The sequence below is a fragment of the Gymnoscopelus microlampas genome (assembly GCF_963454915.1).
Source record: "Gymnoscopelus microlampas genome assembly, chromosome: 8".
Classification (NCBI taxonomy): Eukaryota; Metazoa; Chordata; class Actinopteri; order Myctophiformes; family Myctophidae; genus Gymnoscopelus; species Gymnoscopelus microlampas.
The window spans coordinates 22,357,048-22,380,809 of NC_139945.1; the positions used below are offsets into that span (position 1 = coordinate 22,357,048).

At 42.9% G+C, this 23,762-nt stretch overlaps 1 protein-coding gene across 5 annotated transcripts in view; it reads left to right on the top strand.

Annotated features, from left to right (window-relative positions):
- pik3cb (phosphatidylinositol-4,5-bisphosphate 3-kinase, catalytic subunit beta) overlaps positions 1 to 23,762 on the top strand; it is a 120,672-nt gene that overhangs the window by 83,622 nt on the left and 13,288 nt on the right. For all 5 annotated transcript variants that reach the window (XR_014601373.1, XM_084065442.1, XM_084065443.1 and 2 more), the window contains 11 exons: positions 526 to 780; positions 2,335 to 2,431; positions 3,618 to 3,748; positions 5,866 to 5,916; positions 13,035 to 13,223; positions 15,025 to 15,146; positions 16,244 to 16,387; positions 17,174 to 17,273; positions 20,203 to 20,399; positions 22,128 to 22,237; positions 22,467 to 22,545. Coding sequence is in view for 4 of the 5 variants with exons in the window: in XM_084065442.1 (XP_083921568.1) it covers positions 526 to 780; positions 2,335 to 2,431; positions 3,618 to 3,748; positions 5,866 to 5,916; positions 13,035 to 13,223; positions 15,025 to 15,146; positions 16,244 to 16,387; positions 17,174 to 17,273; positions 20,203 to 20,399; positions 22,128 to 22,237; positions 22,467 to 22,545 (1,475 nt within the window). In the remaining variant the exon portion in view is untranslated. The remainder of the gene's footprint in view (positions 1 to 525; positions 781 to 2,334; positions 2,432 to 3,617; positions 3,749 to 5,865; positions 5,917 to 13,034; positions 13,224 to 15,024; positions 15,147 to 16,243; positions 16,388 to 17,173; positions 17,274 to 20,202; positions 20,400 to 22,127; positions 22,238 to 22,466; positions 22,546 to 23,762) is intronic.

A 23,762-nucleotide genomic window follows, 5' to 3' on the forward strand; every position in this document is an offset into this window, starting at 1 on the left:
CTGGACTTTTACTATATTGCAGTATTGGTACTTTCACTTAACCCATTAAGACCTGGAACTGTCTCATTTTTAGATTTGAGCTAAAAAGCATTATTTTACACTTTGGGCTATTCAAAAATAGCAGATATACAAGCTCATAGCGCGGCACCGAGTGCCGCGCTACGAGCTTGTAGATCTGCTATTTTTGAAAATTCTTGAAAATGTGTGCAAATCTTTGAATACATATATTTCTAAAGCGAACATTTTTAACTCAAATCTTTGCTTCTGGGGGTCCCTGGAACAAAATATATTGATGGGGGTCCGCGGCCAAATACATATCATTTTGGGGGTCCTTGACATGAAAAAGATTGAGCACCACTGATATAGAAACATACGTTTTTCATAATACCGTTGAGATTTAGGAGACGTGTAGAATCGGCTTCAGGTCTCAATGGGTAAAGAATTTGAGTACTTTTTCCACCACTGGTGGAGAGTAGATGAGGAAGACACTGTTACCGTGGGGGTCTCTGCTCCTCTAATCCTCAGGTCCAGGTGAGGGCGGGTCTCTTCCACGGCACAGAGCTGCTGTGCAAGCCGGCGGTGAGCAGCGACAGTGGCGGGCGCTCGGAGCACGCGTGGTCCGACGGCACGCTGGAGTTCGAGATCGGCGTGAGCGACCTGCCGCGCATGACGCGCCTCTGCTTCGCCGTGTACGCCGTCATGGACAAGGTGAAGAAGCAGAAGTCCACCAAGAACACGCACATCAACAAGTACCAGACCATCCGCAAATCCGGGAAAGTGGTGAGGGGCCATTGCAGCCATTCATTAAGCGCACACTTACTGTACAACATGCACGTTCATGCACGCGCGCTCATAGACACACTATCTGCACAGGTCAGTGTCTTTGTACCTATACTAATGACCAGTGGTGGAAAGTAACTCATTGCATTTACTCAAGTACTGTACTTGAGTACAATTTTGAGGTACTTTTACTTTACTGTGGTATTTCTATTTTTCAGTACTTTTACTTCTACTCCACTGCATCTCAGAGGCAAATATTGTACTTTTACTCCACTACAATTATTTGAAAACTTTAGTTACTAGTTACTTTGCAGATATAAATTATTATATATTTAAAACATACATTAACCACTTTAGCCCTATTTTATACATTGGCTATTTGAAAATAGCAGATCAACAAGCTCACATTGTGAGCTTGTAGATTTGCTATTTTCAAACATTTTACTACTTTTACTTTTGGTACTTTAAGTACATTTTGATACCAATACTTTTGTACTTTTACCCAATTATTTTTTTATTTATTTAATACAGTATAAAAAAAATATACTTGCAGGGACTCGAAACTCGCAATCCAACACAATGAACGGCGGCTTATTTTGTGGTTGCAATTGAATGCATTTTGAAACGCAGATCGTTTTAAAAAGTTGATCCAAAAATAGTCTGTGGATTAACTAATTAAAATAAAAGCCCTTGACTCGTTAATCACGTAATGATGTATAGTTAAGTATTATTCAGCTAAGTTTGGCAACGTTTTCATGACTCTGGATAAAATGTGAACAAATGCAAAAATCTAACAATAAAGCCATTAATGGTAAATGGTCTGTTTCTGTACAATATATGGCTGAATCCCAGACTAGACAATGACATGAATTGACAGCGGTATGGTCCTGTTATTAATTGATGCGATAATCTTATATAGCTTTATCATGCTTTATGTCTTCGATGTATTGTTTTGTCTCTAAAGCAACAGTAATACAACTGCACTGCAACGTGATTTGCAGTAGTCCTGTAAAACCCTGGAGTTTTCCTAAACGTTTTTTCCAGTTACAGAAAAGTCATGGAAAAAGACAATAGTTTAAAAGTCCAGAAAGTAATTGTTGCTTTACTTAACTCATTCAATGCCATGCTCATTTTTGGAATTTTGGCTCTGAGTGCCACAGCCAAAATTCATTGTAAAAAAAAAAGTGCTTAGGAAGCGAGATACAGCCTTTTTAAGTTATAGGTTAAACAAGGAGTGGATGGAGCAGCAAATCTTCAAATCATCATATCTTGGGTTCTGAACATGTTTTTCAAAAAAAAAAAAAAAAAAACTTTTATTTTTATTTTTTTTATTTTTTTATTTATGACGGATTTGACGGATTGTGGCGCACGCGGTGTCAGGCCACGTGACGGATTTGACGGATTTTGGCACTGAATGAGTTAATCATTCTACAGTGTCACACACACGGTAGCAAACAATTGCAGAAATCTACAAGCTCAAAACGTGTTGTGATACGACGTGTTGTGAGCCTGTATAGATGTGCTAATCCACCTCCATCTGTGTGTGTCTCTCAGCACTACCCTATAGCCTGGGTCAACACCATGGTGTTCGACTACAAAGGACAACTGAAGACTGGAGACATCGTCCTGCACAGCTGGTCCTCCTTTCCTGGTACAGTACACACACATTCAGACATACACTACACTCTAAGGATGCTTCTATTTATTATTTTCTGAATCTAATCTTCTTTTATATTTTAAAAAGGTTTCATATCTCAACGATTCAATTTACCACTTAAGCCCTATTTTATAATTTGTCGCACCACAGTGTCATTAACCCATTAAGACCTGGAACTGTGTCATTTTTAGATTTGAGCTATTCAATTCAATTCAATTCAATTCAATTTTATTAAAGTGTCAAATCACAACAAGTTGTCTCAAGACACTTTACATGTAGAGAAGAGACCCAACATCCCACCCTGAGCAAGCAATTTTGCGACAGTGGCAACGAAAAACTCCCTCTTAATTCAACAGGAAGAAACGTCAGGCAGACCCTAGGCTCTAGGGCGGGGGCCTTCTGCCTCGACCGTGTTGGGGGAAAGAAGAGAGAGAGAAAGGGAGAGACAGAGGAGAGACAGAAAGAGATACAGTGCAAGCAGTAACAATAACAATAATAGCAAATATAATAGTGTAAGATACTAGCATATGATAGTATAATATAGTACAGCAATAGTGTGTATGCAGTATATAATGGAATAATATAAAAATGTTTAAGATAATATAATATACAGTATAGTGTAGCGGTATAGTGTAGTGTAGTAGAAGTCCACGGTCGTGTCCAGGTCGTGCTCCATGGAGAGAGGCCCGGTCCGGTCCGCAGTCACAGCTAAAAAGCATTATTTTACACTTTGGCTATTCAAAAATAGCAGATATACAAGCTCGTAGCGCGGCACCGAGTGCCGCGCTACGAGCTTGTAGATCTGCTATTTTTGAAAATTTGTGAAAATGTGTGCAAATCTTTGAATATATATATATTTTTAAAGCGAACATTTTTAACTCAAATCTTTGCTTCTGGGGGGTCCCTGGAACAAAATATTTTGATGGGGGTCCGTGGCCAAATACAAATGATTTTGGGGGTCCTTGACATGAAAAAGATTGAGCACCACTGATATAGAAACAAGACGTGTAGAATCGGCTTCAGGTCTCAACGGGTTAAAGAATAGTGAAAGTTGCAAGCTCACAACGCGTCACATTGCACTGCGCACACAAACACACAGGGAAATGCATTATTCAATATCTTTCATATTTCAACTGTTTTATGTGTTTCTGCGTGTGTGTGTATGCGTTGTGTTGCTCAGATGAACTTGAAGAGATGCTGAACCCAATAGGAACCATCCAAACCAACCCCTACACTGAAAACGCTACTGCCCTGCACATCCACTTCCCTGAATACCTGCCCCATCCCATCGTCTTCCCTCCCTTCGACAAGGTCAGCGCCCACATACACACGCACACATAACACACGTATGTTTGTATTTCTATACATGTGAGGACATCAACGTTTTAGGACAGTGATTTAATGAATAATTTGTAAAAAGATAATAATAATAATAATTTAAACCAGGGGTCTTCAACCACATATTGTATAAAATTGTTTTGCAGATTAAACCTTTTCATAGATTTCATCATCATTTTTTTTATTTATTTCACTTAAACCCCCAATACTTAGTCATCTTGATCGTTGACTCTGTACTTGATCTGCTCTTTTTTCCTTCTACACCAATCTCTTTGCCGAAAATAGCTGATCTACAATATGCTTGTAGAGCTGCTATTTTCGGCTAACGTTCCCCTCAGAATAGGGATTTTAGGATTGAAGTGGTTAATGTAAAAAAGAAAAATCACACAATCACACAAAGATTTGGCGGCCCCCCAACTTTTGGACTAAAGTTTTATTACCTTTTCTATGATGTTATGATATCTTAGGATGAATGTTACAGTAGAAAAATTTCATAACTCCACCCCTGGCCCGCCACAGCTTAAAAAGGTGCGCGGATAGGCCTTAGGTTAGATCACATATTTTAATAGCTTTTTTTTTTTTTTTTTGTGAGAGATCTGACGTTCATAGTGACAGAACACTTAAAAAAAAACAAAAAAAAACAGAAGTCTCGCTAGACGAGATTTCAATCTCGAGATTTCAATCTCGTCTAGCGAGACTTCTGCTTTGTTTTTTGTTTTTTTTTGGTTGCATAGTGTTCTGTCACTATGAACATCAGATCTCACAAAAAAAAAAAAAAAAAAAGCTATTCAAATAAGTGATCTAACCTAAGGCCTATCCGCTTCAACTCTAAGTGAGATTCCCCATTCTAGTGAATGAGGCAGCTTAGAGGGCTTTTAAGCTGTGGCGGACCAGGGGTGGAGTTATGAAAATGTTCTACTGTACCATCATCCTAAGATATCATAACATCATAGAAAAGGTAATAAAAATGTAGTCCAAAATTCTCCTTTAACTCTAAGAACCCCCGAGGGGTCCCGGATCCCCTGTTGAAGACCCCTGATTTAAACCCTAAATCTAAAGCAATCGGTGATGGACAGCAGTGTTGCAACTAAGTACAAATCAGGCATAACTCCTATCCTAACCCCTAAAAACGATTCCTCATTGTATATCATTTTCTTGAATTCTACTATACTTATGGGGACATTTGGCCGTCACTTGTATAGTATTACAAGTACGCGCACACACAGATGTATGCAGTTCAATTAGATGCATAATACTCATACAGGCGCATGTTCCAAAGACGTTCGAATCTACAGTAATTCCTTCAGTCGCACTGATACAGCCACAGCATCGATTCCTTAATCAGTTTGAGTGTGAAGGTCAGGTTTACCTCTTAAAGGAGAATTCCGTTCATTTTAAGTGTTATGTTTGATGTGCGTCAAATCACTTACCAACGTAGAAATGAAAATCGCGTGACTCCACTGATCCCCCTATCGACCCCCACCGTTGGCATGATAGTAGGATGCTGGATAGCCCAAATTCGCCTATTTTAACAAATGCAAAGTCTGTTTTTTTGCTTCTAGTACTCATTGTTGAGTCCCATGATAATGTAACAGGCGCTAAAACTCCGAGAAGCTAACGGCTAATAACAGAACGAGCTAATGCTGGTTGCCGGTTTCTCTCCCGACCTGGCAACCTGGGGCTGCCATGCAGAGAGATAAGCAGCCCCAGCATTAGCTCGTTCTGTTATTAGCCGTTAGCTTCTCGGAGTTTTAGCGCCTGTTACATTATCATGGGACTCAACAATGAGTACTAGAAGCAAAAAAACAGACTTTGCATTTGTTAAAATAGGCGAATTTGGGCTATCCAGCATCCTACTATCATGCCAACGGTGGGGGTCGATAGGGGGATCAGTGGAGTCACGCGATTTTCATTTCTACGTTGGTAAGTGATTTGACGCACATCAAACATAACACTTAAAATGAACGGAATTCTCCTTTAATGGTAACTTCTGACGGAGACAAAGTGGTGAGAGTCAGCAGAAAAGGGCACAGAATGCTCAGCCTGCTCTTCTGTTTCTCTGTCCGTCCGTCTGTCTGTGTTCATTGCAGATCCTGGAAAAAGCCGCAGAGATCGCCAGAGCCAGTGACTGCGTGTCAATGGTGAGTTTAAAGCACTAGTTCTCCATGTCTAGTCTGGGGATGACCAGGGGTCCACAATGGACCCTTATGGGTCTGTAACTCTGAGAGTTTCCGAATATAGAAACCAAATTGTACCAAATGGTTCCATTTGGTATAAAGTGGCGGTCTGTGGCCTAATGCATATCGTTACTGTCGTCGGGCAGAAACCTCTTATCTCCTTATTCTAACTTTTAGTGGGTTTTTTTTCATAAAGGAACGTCCTACTTGATGGCACTTCAGCGTCACACAAAAGCATCAAAAGTAGCAGATCCACAAGCTCCAAACGCGGCGCTGTGGATCTGTTACTTTTGCTATCTTTAACCCATTAAGACCTGAGGCGATTCTTTAAAAAAATCTAAATCCTAACAGTTTTTCGAAAAAAATATACAAAACAAAAAAAAATATTTTCACGATTTTTCAAAAATAGCAGATCTACAAGCTCATAGCGCGGCACTCGGTGCCGCGCTATGAGCTTGTATATCTGCTATTTTTGAATAGCCAAAGACATCTGAAGTGACACAGAAGCGTTCCAGGTATCAATGGGTTAAATTTGAATCCTGAAAAGTTACTGTTTTGGACATATGAGGTTTCCATCCGACATAGACCATACCAAACTGTGGGTCCTTGAATTATTTTTTTTATTTTTTGATTACTGGTTTCAAGGATACAACATGATGCAAACCTGTGCGCATAAATACTGGTGAAGTCTAGATTATGAGACGTGATAGTTGGTCACGTGCATACTATACAAGATCTTATATGATTTAACACTGGATAATAACTGTGACACACCCTACTTAAGTGGAGATGCAGATGACCTTTGATTGTAATGTGGCCCAGAGAACCACCAAACATTTGCATTCGTTGTTTGTATTCAGGTCGTCGTTCTGTTTTTGTTTTGGTTTAGTTTTGACACAGACACAGAAATGAGGGCAGGTGAGAAAGCAGGTGCCGGCCACTGGCATAAGCAGTCTATGCGGTTGCTAAGGGCCACAACCACTATGGGGGCCGGGGAGCCCGTCATAGTCACAGAAATTGTTCAGACTAATTGAGAAACCTGTGAACGTTGGCACCTCAGAAGATCACAATTCTTGAGAAACCTGTGATATCTGCTCCTATTCAGTCATTTCTGGTGATGGCAGATCAGCTTTATACATTTCCAATGAAGAACACACCGTCCTGGCACTAGACAGAGGGAACTAGCAGGATTGAGGAGATGTCTTATAGGGAAGTAAATTGGGCATCACACTCTGTGATGATTGTGATCGAGGTTTCAATGGTTTCTGCAGGAGCAGGAAGAAAGGCCAAACTCGCAGGCAATCAAAAGGTGTGATCCGATGTTGTATACCTGTGACTCAGAATCAGGTTTATTGTCACATCACAGGTTTACAAGGTAAAAAAGTGACTGTGACTGTGACTGTGACAGGTACAAAAGGCTTCAAATCACAGGTGAGAATTATAAGCCTGGTTGACAGTCACAGTAAGTACACTTTTGGAGTTTCAGCTGATAACAGCTGATACTATACTTAAAAGTAATGACAACGTAATGGAGTAAACGTAGTGGAGTTAAGAGTATAATATTTGTCTGGAATATTTACAGCACATTTATGGACAATTAATCGATTAATCACTTACTGAAAATTACTCTACAATTAGGCATGAATTAGGCATTAGGGGCAAGGCACCCCTAAAGGTCTGACCCTAAAAATGCTCCTGATATTTACATTAACAAAAAAAACGCAAGCTTTAACTATTCTTGTGTGCGTGCGTGCGTGTGGGCGCGTGTGCGTGTGTGTGTGCGTGTGATTGGGAGGTTGTGCTGGGAGTGTTTTGAGGCCACAAACAATCTTGCTTAGGGCCACCAAAGTCCTAGGGCCGGTCCTGTGAGAAAGGAAACCCGTATTGGGCTTATACAAGGTTCTCACCAGAAATAATAAACAAGTAGTAAGTTAAACATAGTAATCAAACATAAGACACGACAAACACTGAGTACCGTGTGTGCACTTGAATGTGTGGGTGTCTTTGTGTGTGTGTGTGCGTGTCTGCAGAAGTAGGGCTACATTATATGGTAGAAGCAAGTGGAGAGGCTTGATTCATCAGGCTGGCCCTCAATCTATGTTTAAAGTTACTGAGCGAAGATGAGGGTCCCGGGCCGTCTAATTTCTCTTTTGGGTCTTGAGCTAAAATGTTTGGGAATCACTGTTCTATTAGTATGCCCTTCGCCCGGTCGTCCGTCTTCGTTCTGCCACCTTCATTTGGGGTCCGATTTGAATTGAATTGTATGCAGGGGTTCAGTGGCAAGATAGCTTGAACGAGTTTGTGTTTCAGCATTCTGCGGCCAAGGTCAAGGTAATTGTTATTGTCCCTCCCATAAAATGTGCAGTGCAGTGCTAATTTCAGTGTTAACAAAATGTGTTAAAATAATCTTCTTGCTGAGTGTGATCTCATTCTTCCAGTCTTCCAGCATGGTTAGCCACACATTTTCTGACACACACACGCCCGCCTGCACGCACACGCACACTTGACACACTGTCACACGCACACTTGACACACTGTCTTTCTCACATGCCTATGAGTTACTAGATACACAGCATTTCTTTCTGTGACATCAGTTAGAAAATGTATTTGCAGATCAGTTGTTGTTTTTTTAGTTCTTTTTGAAGTCACAGTCATTTGAACACCCATTTCTGTGACTCCGGCGTAGGGTGTAGCATCAAAGCATCTCCCCTAGCATCTCCCCTGCCTCAAAACCAGCATTTGTAATCAGTTGTTCCGTATCTTGTTCTTGTTGCCCCCACCTATCCAAAAGCTACACAGGGCGGGTTGACTGGGTGAGTTATGTAATTCCCAGTGATGTGCAGCGCTTGTCAGTACATGCCCCTAACATGGGGTAGAGCTTGTGAGAACTATGTATTTCTGCTAGAGCACAAATTGCTGTCGAGAGCAACTGTGTGTGTGTGTGTGTGTGTGTGTGTGTGTGTGTGTGTGTGTGTGTGTGTGTGTGTGTGTGTGTGTGTGTGTGTGTGTGTGTGTGTGTGTGTGTGTGTGTGTGTGTGTGTGTGTGTGTGTGTGTGTGTGTGTGTGTGTGTGTTTCAAGATGAAGCATGCAGAGATGCTAATGCAGCATGGGGAAATACAGTACAAGTTACTGCGAGTGAACGAGGCAAAGTATATATGGGCTGTTTGCTGTTGTTCAGAACCACTTGGACCCTATTGTCCCTATTCTGCGGGTCAACATTCGGCAAAAATGGCAGATCTACAAGTTCACAATGCGTCACATTGCGACACGCTGTGGGCTTGTAGATTGCCTATTTTCTGCGAAGATATTCAGTGTAGAGCGACAACCTCACAAGGCGTAGTAAAAGAGTCCTGGGGGTATCAAAGTATACAAAGTGCTCAACAAAGTATAAAGACTGTAGACCGTTCTACTTGCTGGTGTCCCTCCCATGAGGAGTGGTGACTAACGGTTGATGTTGGCATGGAATCAATGAAAACTATGGAAGAAAGTTCACACTGGTTGACCGTGACATCCGTACATTGGATGGAAATTCAAGGAAAATGGGATCAGCGGCTATACCGCAAATGTCAATGTCAGGCCGTTTAATCACGAACGGTTAAACAGGAGCTTCACAGAGTAGGATACCGTCTGTTGGCTGTACCGCTGCAAATGAAGTGGGTCAAAGAATACAGCCGGTGACCTACTGAGGAGTGTAACGTCATGTGGTCAGATGAGTCATCTTTGACCCATTTTGAGGGATGCACACATGGTTGTACGTCAGTAGATGTTATAAGCCACTTAGCCCACTTTAAGCCCTTTATACTTATACATCATACAACAAATAGCGAAAATAGCAGATCTACACATACATAGTGGAATCTCTCTCTCTCTCCCACACACACACACACACACACACACACACACACACACACACACACACACACACACACACACACACACACACACACACACACACACACACACACACACACACACACACACACACACACACACACACACACACACACACACACACACACACACACACACACACACACACACACACACACACGCACACACACACACACACTGTCTCCAATCCATACAGCACCGGATGTCACTGAATGGACTGATCAGCCTGATAATGATGTGCTATGTCATGACAGTCACCAGATCTCAGGTCAGATGTAGTGGGAGATTCACAGAGATCAGTGCCTTGAGAGACAGAAGTATTTCTTTCAGCATTGTGGAAAAAAACACTACCTGATAGAATGTCTTAGTTGGGAATGAACAAGGCTATGGTGCACTGAGGCTGTCCTGGTGCCTTTTGTTGACTCGGTTATTGTCCAGAAGCTGTGTTACCCATTGAGACCTGAAGCCGATTCTACATGTCTCCTAAATCTCAACAGTATTCTGAAAAACCTATGTTTCTATATCAGTGGTGCTCAATCTTTTTCATGTCAAGGACCCCCAAAATTATATGTATTTGGCCGCGGACCCCCATCAAAATGTTTTGTTCCAGGGACCCCCAGAAGCAAAGATTTGAGTTAAAAAATGTTTGCTTTAAAAATATATATATTCAAAGATTTGCACACATTTTCACGATTTTTCAAAAATAGCAGATCTACAAGCTCGTAGCGCGGCACTCGGTGCCGCGCTATGAGCTTGTAGATCTGCTATTTTTGAATAGCCCAACGTGTAAATTAATGCTGTTTAGCTCAAATCTAAAAATGACAGAGTTCCAGGTCTTAATGGGTTAAGAAGACATTTCTATCAAAGGAGCTTGAACCATGTGTCCCTCCTGATGTCCCATTTATCTAGTCAGAATATTTACAGTGATATCCTTGTATTTTCAAGGCAATGTCATCATTTTTGGTATCAAATCCTTAAAGTGATATAATCAATGGATCTCTTGGCTTTCTTATAGGGAAGCAGTGCGGATTTGTCAATGACTTTTTTTCATACTCTGCTGCCATCTAGTGGCCAAACGGTGCTTCTTTCCTGCCCTGGGAAGTCTTTCCTCCTGCAGGATCTTTCCATGGACAGCAGCACCCTGGTGACTTCTGCTCAAAATGCAGAGAACATGGGAATGACCCTGGCTGTCCTTCAAAGCACACGTTGCGGCGATCACTTGCTAGTTGCTCCTGTAGGTTTGCCCTGTGCAACGTCTGAAGGATCAGACCCTTCCTCGCTAAGGAGTCTACCAAGCTCCTTATAACATTAAGACCTGAAGCCGATTCTACAAATGTCTTCTAAATCCCAACAGTATTCTGAAAAAAACATATGTTGCTATATCAGTGGTGCTCAAACTTTTTCATGTGAAGGACCCCCAAAATTATATGTATTTGGCCGCCGACCCCCATCTCAAAATATCTTGTTCCAGGGACCCCCAGAAGCAAAGATTTGAGTTAAAAATGTTCGCTTTAAACAATATGTATTCAAAGATTTGCACGCATTTTCATGATTTTTCAAAAATAGCAGATCTACAAGCTCGTAGCGCGGCACTCGGTGCCGCGCTACGAGCTTGTAGATCTGCTATTTTTGAATAGCCAAAGTGTAAAATAATGCCTTATAGCTCAAATCGAAAAGAGACACAGACGCGTTCCAGGTCTTCATGGGTTGTACAAGCCTCAGTCATGTCCAGACTTGACTACTGCAACTTGCCAGTTTGCCAGCTTGCTCACTCAAAACCCCCTACAGCTGATCCAGAATGCCGTAGCACGTCTGGTCTTCAACCACCCAATATTTTCACGGCTCCCAAGACTACACTCCTCTCACTGGCTCCCAGTTGCTGCCCGCATCCAATTCAAACCACTGGTGATCATGAAGGGACCAAGGAGGCATGACACCCCCCCCCCCCCCCCCCCCCCTACCTACAGGGCATGATCCGCCCTTACACCATTTCTACCTTAGGGTCAGGAACCCCAGGGGGGTCCCCACATGATTTTTGGGGGGGTCCCCAGATGACAGTGAAGAAAAAATGTAAGGACTTTTTAAAGGAAAAAAAGAAGTTAATCACTGCATCAAAAATCATCAACAAACAATACTATAAAAGCTGGTCAAACATTGGCCAAATTGTAAAAAAAAAATTATCTGTGGAACCGATTCTAACAATTCGAAGTGCTTGTCAGGGTGGGGGGGTCCCCAGTTCAAAAATGATTATCTTAGGGGGGTCGCAGCCTGAAGAGGTTGAAAACCCCTGCCGTAGACAATTAAGCACAGGACATTATGTCCATCCCTTCCCTACGACTCCCTGGCCAATGCTCTAACTAAGTGACCTAGACCAGTGGTTCTCAAACTTTTTCATGTCAAGGACCCCTAAATTGACAATTATTAACCCACGGACCCCCATTTGAAAAGATATGCCAGGGACCCCAATAAGAGAAGATTTTTGCAGCTCTCTTGCAGTGATTCTCAACCATTTTAATTTCAAGGACCCCCAGTTTAACATGCATTAGGGCTACGGACCCCCATTTAATGACATTCATATCTCTGGGACCCCAATTCATATTGTAAAATCAATGTTAATTTAACTCTGAGAGTGTACAAATGGAACCAAATGGACCCGTTAGGGTCCATTTGGTTCCATTTGTACACTCAGAGTTACAGACCCATAAGGGTCCATTTGGTTCCTGTCCATCATTTAGCTGGGTACCCCCCTGGAACCCCCTCAAGTACCTCTGGGGGTCCCCGGACCCCACTTTGAGAACCATGGACCTAGACTCTCCTTCCTCCTGACGCCCCCACACACATTCAGGACTGCAGACTCACTCCCTATCCGCTGCAGTCTGAAAACTCACCTTTTCGGTCTCCAGCTCACCTCCTAGCTCTGGGTGTTTGTTGATTAGTTGATCACATGTCCTATATACGTTATTTAGATAATTGCATGCTGTTTGCCTGTCCACAGATGCCATTTTTGCTATTTAGACAGAGGCTAGGTCTGATGTGTACCTGGCTGTTAGCCTAGTTACTTTTCAGCACTTGCTATACTTATTTTGCGCTGTTGTTTGTCTATTAGGGTTTGTGCCGCTCACTTGAATACTGTGCTTAATGTCCTCTCACCATGTGTTCCTTCTTCTTCCTCGTCTGCCCCTCATCTCAGGGTCGTGGAGGCAAGAAGTTTCACATTGAGCTGAAGGAGATCATGGAGCGAGACCCGCTGTCCCAGCTGTGCGAGAACGAGAAGGACCTGATCTGGACACTACGCTACGACTGCCGCGAGAACTTTCCCCAATCCCTGCCCAAGCTGCTGCTCTCTGTCAAATGGAGCAAACATGAAGACATGGCGCAGGTTAGATGTGGGGTTATAGTACAGGGCTGTGTACCAAAACATACCGCAAGCCAGACTCTATAGACCATATTCACATGGCGGCCATGTTGGCACTTTGCACTGACAAAAACGAGGTGGCAATGGGGTGGCATTTCATTAACTTAATAGCAAAATGGCCACCGTGTGAATATGGTCTATAACAGTGGTTCTCAAACTTTTTCATGTCAGGGACCCCCTAATTGACACTTATTACCCCGCGGACCCCCATTTGAAAAGATAAGCCAGGGACCCCAATAAGAGAAGGTTTTTACGGCTCTCTAGCAGTGATTCTCAACCATTTTAATTTCAAGGACCCCCAGTTTGACATGCATTAGGCTACGGACCCCCATTTAATGGCATTTATACCTCTGGGACCCCAATTCACATTGTAAAATCAATGTTAATTTAACTCTGAGAGTGTACAAATGGAACCAAATGGACCCGTTAGGGTCCATTTGGTTCCATTTGTACACTCTCAGAGTTACAGACCCATAAGGGTCCATTTGGTTCCTGTCCATCATCTAGCTGGGGACCCCCTGGAACCCCCTCATGTACCCCTGGCGGTCCCCGGACCCCACTTTGAGAACCAATGGTCTATAACATGCTCTATACCAAAGTTTTCGTATCGCTGCCCGCAACGAGATTTGAACCCTTATATTAGGCAGCAGTGGCGCCGATCCTGTGGGTTCCTCATCGCGCGGGCACCTTGGAGAAATGCAGAGCACCCGCATCATGCGGCCGTCACGCGGGGCCAGATGTATTTATTTTCATTTGATAGAGCTCGTCCATTGGCTTTTAGCAATCCACAGTGTCTACACCTATACTACTTAGATCACACAATGGACCATTGATATGCATACGCAGATACGCTGTTGACACTCGGCAGCTTTTGTGTGTGTGTGTGTGTGTGTGTGCGCGTGCACATCCATGCATGTCATGGATTGCCAATCCATGATAAGACGGCAGCACCAACTCGAGGGAGTGAAGAGGGACAGTCAACGAGAGAGAGAGACAGACAGAGAGAGGGAGAGAGATGTTTCCTCCACAATTTAAATATAAAAAACATATATAGCGCATTATTGTTTGTGAGATCATCAATAAATGCCTAAAGTGAAAGTGTGGGCTATTTAATTAGTTAATTAAAGGTTTAATTAGAGGTGATATGCATGTAGATCGGCTATGTTTGGTGCTTTTTAAATTTTGTGTGAAAAAAAGCTCATTCAAATAAAAAAAATATTGCCTATAATGGTGTTGCCTAGAGCAGTGGTTCTCAAACTTTTTCATGTCAAGGACCCCCAAATTGACACTTATTAGCCCGCGGACCACCATTTGAAAAGATATGCCAGGGACTCCCATAAGAGAAGATTTTTTATGGCTCTAGCAGTGATTCTCAACCATTTTAATTTCAAGGACCCCCAGTTTGACATGCATTAGGCTACGGACCCCCATTTAATGGCATTTCTATCTCTGGGACCCCAATTGTAAAATCAATGTTATTTTAACTCTGAGAGTGTACAAATGGAACCAAATGGGCCCGTTAGGGTCCATTTGGTTCCATTTGTACACTCTCAGAGTTACAGACCCATTTGGTTCCTAATCTATCATTTAGCTGGGGACCCCCTGGAACTCCCTCAAGGACCCCTGGGGGTCCCCGGACCCCACTTTGAGAACCAAGGGCCTAGAGTCTAGGCAGCACTGTACCTGTCCTGTATAGTCCCTTCCTTTACTGGAACAAAACCTGTGTCTCTCAGTTGATCGGTGTCTTTGTGTTGGTGTCTCTCAGCTCCAGGCTCTACTCCAGATCTGGCCTAAGCTCAGTCCCAGAGACGCTCTGGAGCTGCTGGACTTCAACTACCCCGACCAGTACGTACGAGAGTACGCTGTGGGCTGCCTGAGGGATATGAGGTAAAGCGCACATGTACAGACACACGCATGCAATACGCAGAGACACACTTGCATACTGTTGAAAATATGTGCACTTACCGGTATTTGCGTTAAAGTTTGTTAAACCCCTTTGTTGACTGGGGTCTTCTAGGGTTATATACTTGGCCCCCTACTTTCTTCCCTCTACACTAAATCTCTTTAATGACAATAGCTGACCCCAGAATAGGGACGGGAAGCTAGGGTTCATGTGGTTAAGCATCCTTCTTGAAACAGTGATGTGTTCACAACTAGAATGCCTGTTCTACTCTGTACTGGTGTTGTCTAGATTTTCACCATTTCATATAAGATGCCCAGATTCTTTTAAGTCTCGCAATATAGGGCTCCAAATATCGATTTCTTCTGTTATTTTAGTCGATTACATTTACGATTAACACATTGAGTGCCAATCGCGTAGACCTACGCGAACCTATTTAAAGCTGCCACGTGCCAATCGCATAGACCTACGCAAAGTGGTCCTTTTTTTTTTTGCCGATCCCATCGGCCTCCATTCTAAAGCGGACACTGAAACGCCATTTTCTCTTTGTAGTTTTTCTCGTCGCTGATCACTGTTAACATAAACCGTTCTAACTACAAGATGGCGATTCCGTTTTGCATGGGGTTTTCACTGGTCGACGCGTTCGGATCTCCGCTGTGTTTACAAACAGTTTAGAGCTCAATCTTAAGGATTTAAACGAGGTCTATGGCGACGTGAAAAAAACAAAAAAACAACAATAAAACTGGCACTGGTGAGTACATTATGAGATTAAACGCTGGCATGGAATGTGTTAATCGAGAAGCACAAGTTTTTTATTTATTTTTATTACTTATTTTCGTGTATCAAGGAATCGATTAATCACTTAAGCATTAGGTTATATTTTGTTGCACAACCGAATCATGCAAAAACAGTGAAAATAGCCGATCTACCTGATTGAAGAAAAAAAAAACATTGGCCTAAATAGGGATTGACTATTAATAGATTATTTTTATTAAAATATTGATTAGCTATTATTTCTTATAATGGATTAGTTGGGATGAACTGTTGCAGCCCTACTACCATGGTTGGTGTGTTCCTTCCCCAGTGACGAGGAGCTGGCTCAGTACCTCTTGCAGCTGGTGCAGGTGTTACGCTACGAGCCTTACTATGACTGTGCCCTCACCCGCTTCCTCCTAGACCGGGCCCAGCGTAACCGAAAGATAGGGCACTTCCTCTTCTGGCACCTGCGGTGAGTGTGTGTGTGTGAGTGTGTGAGTGTGAGTGTTTAGTGTGTGTTTGTATTACTATACTTGCGAGGACCAAGTATAGTAGAATTTGAAGAAATATACATTGTGAGGACTGTTTTCCTGGTCCTCACAGGACAAATGGTTGTTTTATTGTTAAAAAAATATATATTTTTAGCGGCGCTATACCTGGCTTTTGCGTCAACGTTCTGATTGGTCAGACACGTCAACAAAGTGATTGGTCAAGCTTCACGTGACACGTGGCTATAAACACGTTATAAACACTTATTGATGACAAAATGTATCAAAGGCGCCGCTACCTTCACACAGGTGTGATTTTTAGAGATACGTTTACAATTAGACAAACAAAAGGTTAGGATTAGACATTTAGAGGTTAGGTTTAGGGATTGGAATTAGAGTTAAACATGATTTATACTTAGTTGCGCGCCATGTGTCATGCACCGAAAAACAGCAGATCTATAAGCTCGCGCTGCGACGCGTTGTGAGCTTATAGATCTGCTGTTTTTCGGCTTTAGGCTTACTGTTAAAAATGGCAAAATAATATATATATTTTTTAATGACATTCATAAAATGGCTGTCCTAAAGCGTTGATGTCCTCACAAGTATAGTAATACAAACGTGTGTGTGTGTGTGTGTGTGTGTGTTTGCGAGAAAGAAAGTGAAAGAAATTGTGGGATTGTGAAAGAGACCAGGCGTCTCACACTTTTACAGACGTCGGCTTTAGTGGTTTCCTTTCTCACGGTGTCGTCTCTCACTGCTGCCCTCTACAGGTCAGAGATCCACATGCCGGCCGTCACTGTTCAGTTCGCCCTCATCCTGGAGGCCTACTGTCGAGGCAGCATCCCTCATATTGAGGTCTTAAAGAAACAGGTTGGACATTATGTGCACACACACACACACACACACACACACACACACACACACACACACACACACACACACACACACACACACACACACACACACACACACACACAACCCACACACACAGTGGGTAGAGAGGCGGTCTGGTAATCAGAGGGTTACGTGTCCTATCAAATAAAGGCATAAAAGCCCCCAAAAATATATTTAAAAAAAAAAATGTTCGCTTTAAAAATATAATATATTCAACGATTTGCACAAATGTTCACGATTTTTCAAAAATAGCCAAAGAAATATTTAAAAATGACACACAGATGCGTTCCCGGTCTTGATGGGTTAACAAGACTAAAGGCTCTTTCACACGGAGTCCGTAGTTCTCTTCCATCGCAATAGGATTTTTAGCCCTGCTAGCCTAGCGGCACGTCGGTCGGTTGGTTCAACCCGTCTGTCCAACACTTTGGTCCTAAACGAGACGTCTTGAAAACTACTGGCTGCTGTCCACCTTCATGCTCGTGCAGTTCCTCAGAGGATGGACCCTACTGATTATGGTGACCCCATGACCTTCCATCTAGACAAAATGTACACTTGGCCACTTGCAGAGTTTTTAGAGTTACAGACCTGTAAGCCTCCATTTGGTCCCCGGACCCCCACTTTAGAAACCACTGTCCAATTGGACCATGTCTGTCATCTCCCTCTTACGATGTAATCTCTCAAGAACAGATCCTGCTCTGCGTTGGAATCCGTCGTGAAGGTTCGTCATAACATGTACACACTGCCTTCAGATCAGGAAGCAGGCCACGCTTTACCCAATCAAATGTAGTGGGCGGGATTCACGTGTCCATAGATCCTTCCCCGCTCGAAACGAACCGAAACTAATTTAACAATAGCGTCCGCGGAGCCGACAAAACCACGGAAAGATATTCACATTTTAACTTGCTCTTTCATCATAGAAACACGTGGGCTTATAACCAAACCGATCCATGTTCTCTGGGAGAAGTGGTGTTAGTGTTCCGTGTAGAAATGTTGTTAGTGGGAATGAAAACATAGTCGCACCACCGGAAGTGATGCGCTGAAGGCAGACCAAAACCCCGGTTTCCTTGCGCACGGGTGTTACGTCATTGTCCCAGAGCTAACTGAGATAGAACAAACAGCAGAGGTCGCTGTTTTTCCTTTTCAGTTGGCGATGGGTTCCCAGATTGCTTATGATGTGGTTTGCACTGTCTTGTCCTGTCTTGCACCAGTCCTGTTGTAAACTGCGCTCCACTGCATCAAACCAAATTCCTAACATGTCTACATGTCATGGCAATAAAGTCTTCTGATTCTGATTCTGATTCTATCTCTCAGTCCAATATATCAAGCATGTTTAGTGTCTATTGTGTGTTTACAACCTGGTTGAGTCCTGACAGGACTGGATGGATGGTATTTTTAGTGTGTCCCAGTGACAACAGGTCGACCTCTTGACCTCCACAGTGTTGGCTCTGACAGCCACTCTGCCGGACACTTCCTCCCAGCTTTCCTCTTCAGCACTGACCATTACCGGGTCACTTCCTGTTTTGAAGAGTTGACCCCACGGGTGGGATATGGGTTAGGGTGACAGTGCTGACACGTTGTTTGTTCAGAGGAATGAGCTAGCCTGCCAATCATAAGATCATCCCTGGGATCTTTGACTTATTTGCAGTGAACCTTCAAAACGCTCACGAGTCCATTTCGTAACACAGTCTCACCTCCTTATGTACAGTACAACCCATGTTTCCTTTGTCTTGATGTCTTGATGAGGTATAAATTAGTTCAAGTATAATAACGACCAGGCCTGGAATTTAGCCACTTAGCCTTTTGGTTTTGTACATTTTTAGGGCACAAAGGCCAAAACAATGATTTTAAAGGAGGTAATGAATTGCATTTAAGGTGACTTTAAGGTGATGCACAGAATATCTCCTGTAATGAGGTGTAATTTATAATTATTTACTGTGATAGACTGCACATTATATTTTGGATGTAATTCAGTTACTTAATTCATTCTCATACTTACTGGGTTGTGACCTATCATACATTTTCCCCTTTGCCCGTACCTATAGCTCTTGTACTTGTCTGTACTTGTCTGAACTTCTTCTGTTTATTATCTCACTTATTTCATTATTTGTGAAATTGTCGGACCGTTTCTTTATATATATGTGTATAGGTATATGTGTGTACATGTATATGTGTGTATTAGGGCTTTCACGACTAGAGATTTTTACAGGTCGACTAATTTGACCCAGTGGTTGTCGACTAGTCGAAATTTACATTAAAACATTACATTTTATTTTTTTTAGGGGGGGCATTGTTTGAATGCCATCCTACTACTATATAACTATTATTATTATCCTCCTGCCCTTATTTTTATGGCGTTTTAAGGGAAGCGCTTCTGGCAGCACAGCACCACAGCAGTGTCTCCAAGGATCCCCATTGCCCAATAATAGGCTTTTATTGGGCATACTTTTGACCCCCTTTTGATAAAAAATAAAGTCAGGAGGATAATAATAATAGTAAGATGGGCCATTACTATGGCATACAAAAATAAATAAAAAAAAAACTTTTTTTTCAACTATTCGACTAGTACCAACAAGGTCGACTAGTGGTTATACTAGTCGACTAGTTGGTGAAAGCCCTAGAGTGTGTGTGTGTGTGTGTGTGTGTGTGTGTGTGTGTGTGTGTGTGTGTGTGTGTGTGTGTGTGTGTGTGTGTGTGTGTGTGTGTATGTATATACATATATACATACATACATACATATATATATATATATATATATATATATATATATATATATATATATATATATATATATATATATATATATATATATATATATATATATATATAAATAAATAAATCCTAAATTAATATGAGATAAATAAATCGAGCCTTATAGTCTCAATTCTTCCTCTCTCGCCCCTTGCAGACGGAGGCCCTGACTAAGCTGAAGTCGGTCAATGAGCTAATAAAGCTGGGAACCCTTAAGAATGCTCGCAGCAAGACCAAGGAAGCCATGTTGACGAAGGAAGCCATGATGACTTGTCTGAGGCAGACTGGCTACATTGAGACCCTGTCCGACATCCACTCCCCTCTCAATCCCAGCGTCGTCCTCTCCGCCATCAAGTAAGATGTGATCCCCAGGGGTCCCTGACAGGACTATAAATAACATCAAATACGTTATAGAGAAGTTACAGTCATTTCACTGCTGTTTAAATTACTAGTAACTGTGGTTCTACCAAAAGCCTGAATGCTTCTTCTCATCACTGGTTTCACTCTCTGTGCTGTTACCCTTCCCTTCATAGAGAGGTTCACAGCTATATGCTGCATTTTAACGACTTAACCCATTGAGACCTGAAGCCGATTATACACGTCTCCTAAATCTCAACAGTTTTCTGAAAAACGTTTGTTTCTATATCAGTGGTGCTCAATCTTTTTCATGTCAGGGACCCCCAAAATTATATGTATTTGGCCGCCGACCCCCATCAAAATATCTTGTTCCAGGGACCCCCCAGAAGCAAAGATTTGAGTTATAAATGTTTGCTTTAAAAATATACATATTCTAAGATTTGCACAAATTAGCAGATCTACTAATTTGTAGATCTACTAAAAATAGCAGATCTACAAGCTCGTAGCGCGGCACTCGGTGCCGCGCTATGAGCTTGTATATCTGCTATTTTTGAATAGCTCAAAGTGTAAAATAATGCTTTTTAGCTCAAATCTAAAAATGACACAGTTCCAGGTCTTAATGGGTTAACATAGAGTCTAATAACAGCTCTTCCTCATTGTCCAGTCCTTAGCTGTAGATGGTCACTGAATGTTCAGTTTGTGAACGAAGCCAAACCAATCACAATTTTGTGGGCATATCCTAGTGTGGTGGTGACAGTCTTAAAAATAAGGTTGAGCCTCTGCCAGTGGACAGCCATGCCTGAAGGCTTATTACTGTATGTTTTCGGGTTGTCCATACGTACCAACTACATGCAGACTTATGTTCCTAACCTCGTGAACGTCCACTTGGACTCAAGGATGAACTGATTAGAAGTAGGTGGTCAAAGGTCAAGGTGACCGTGACCTCAAGCACATTCATTACATTCCTTCAAAGTCTTCACTACTGTGAGAGTCTGGACAGACACCATTAACAACGGGGACTGGTTGATGGAAGCATACAACTGCAATGCAGTATTTCAACTTTTTTTACATGCATAGATCTTGGACCACGATTTAGCTTTCGTGCTCTTCGTGAGTTGTCACTTTTACTTCACCGGGCATTTCTTACTGTTGGGTACAGTCATAGACATAATGACAAGAGATGTGATTGGTCTATTTTTGAGGGGACAGTCACAGACATATAAAGTATACAGTAACAGTACATACTGACAGACGGAGCTACAGACCCTGTTCTAGACGTTCATTCATGAAGGGGTCCCTGGGGAAAAGCTCCATCAATTAGGATTCCCGGGCCTTTTGTAAATGTATTTGACATGGGGGGGGGGGGTGATCGGTAACATAGGCGGCGATAGCGTGGGGGCTAAGGGACCAAAGCCCCCACGCTCAACTTGTCGGCCCCCTCGTGAATGTCAAATAGCAGCTCTGAAGGGGCAAAGATGTGCCCGTGAGAGAGCCGCGACGCGCCGTTAACACCTATAGAACAATAACGCAGACAGACAGAGTGCTAAAGGAGATTCAGCCAGAGGAATTTAAAGTTCAGCCCCCATGGCCGCCCAAAAAACGGCGCCCCTAATCGGTAACCTGGGAGCAGGGTGGACTGCTCCCACAGCTGATGGCTTTATACTGACCGTTTTTTCCCCCCCGTCTCTCTCTCTTCCTCCCTCTCTCTCTCCTTCCATCTGGTAGTGTTGAAAAGTGTCGGTACATGGACTCTAAGATGAAGCCGCTGTGGATTGTTTACAACAATAAGCTGCTAGGAGGCGACTCCTTAGGAATCATCTTCAAGAACGGAGATGGTAGGAGAGAGGAGATAGTTTCTATGTATATGTACAGTATGAATGGATGGTGGGATAGGGGTTGGTTGTTCTGTATGGATGGATGGATGGGGGTTGGTCTGTCTGTGTGTATGAATGGACAGTCGGAGGGAGGAGAGGGGTTTCTCTGTATGAATGGATGGGCTAAAAGGTTCTATGAATGTTAATAATGTCATTCCATTACTGTCTCTCTCACTCTCTCCTTTCCCAGACCTGAGGCAGGACATGCTAACCCTCCAGATTCTGAGGTTGATGGACATGCTATGGAAGGAGGCTAATCTAGACCTCAGGTCAGTGTGTGTGTGTGTGTGTGTGCGTGTGTGTGTGTGTGTGTGTACGCGTGCGTGCATGCGTGCGTGCATGCGTGCATGCAGGTTGTTTGTTCCTGTTCTCTGCAGGGAAGGGGAAGCAGCACTGTAGTGGGGTGTAGAGGGAGAGGAGGGGCTCTAAATCACCCCCCCCAATGTAACCTCTAACCCCTCAACACTCTACACATACCCCCCCCCCCCCACACACACACACACACACACACACACACACACACTATCTTCTTTACTTCCTAATCAAATCCACACTTTGTCGCTTATAGAAACCCAGGTTTTCCTCCGTTCTTCTCCAAAACACACACACACACACACACACACACACACACACACACACGCTGACACTGACACATCTGGAGCTAGGCAGTAGACGGTCTTGTTTTGACAGTTGAGCTAGAGGCCAGGCTTTAGGTTACAGGGACAAAGGTTTGAGGATCGAACGGAGCACTGAGGAGAACGAGGCGGATGTGGACGATAATGTTAACGGAACCATTTTGATGTGGCGGATGCGTGTGTGGGTTTGCTCAGGGATCACCCGCAGCGCATACTGAGCCACACGTGTCCAACCGTATTGGTTACCCAGCTGTCTGTACGTGTGTTTTTCATTCACACGCACTCAACACCCATCAAGTTGGAGCAGGAATCTCCTCAAATGCATTTGGTCTGCATTAGAAGGCGAGACCAATTCTTTGTACCAGGTCTCCAAAAAAACGATTGAAAACTATTAGTCTTCTTTGAGTCTTCTGCTGGGTCTCCCTGGTGTGTTAGATTTGCCGATTTTGCTCCATAGGGGCTGTTCAGTTGGGACCGTTCTGCCAGATCAGTTCAAACAGTCAGGAAAGTAGGCATCAAGGATAGATGCTGGATGATCAACACCCCGAATAAATGAACCTCCACTGCCCTCTAGTGGAGATTGTGAGAACTTGCTTGAAGATGAAAGTGTATCATCTTTGGGTTGTACTGGAGGCTCAAGGCCAGATGACTGCACTGTCATTTATAAAAGAATAACAGTCTGCACAACATTGCTCCTAAGTGTTTACTTTAAAACAGGTGCTATAATATTACATGGTACAACGTTTTGGCCACAGTTGGCCCTCATCAGGTGACATCAATTGTGACCCACCCCCCTTATATAGCTGTGGTGCTTCGGAACAGAAGTAGGTTACTTTTAACACCAATCTGTG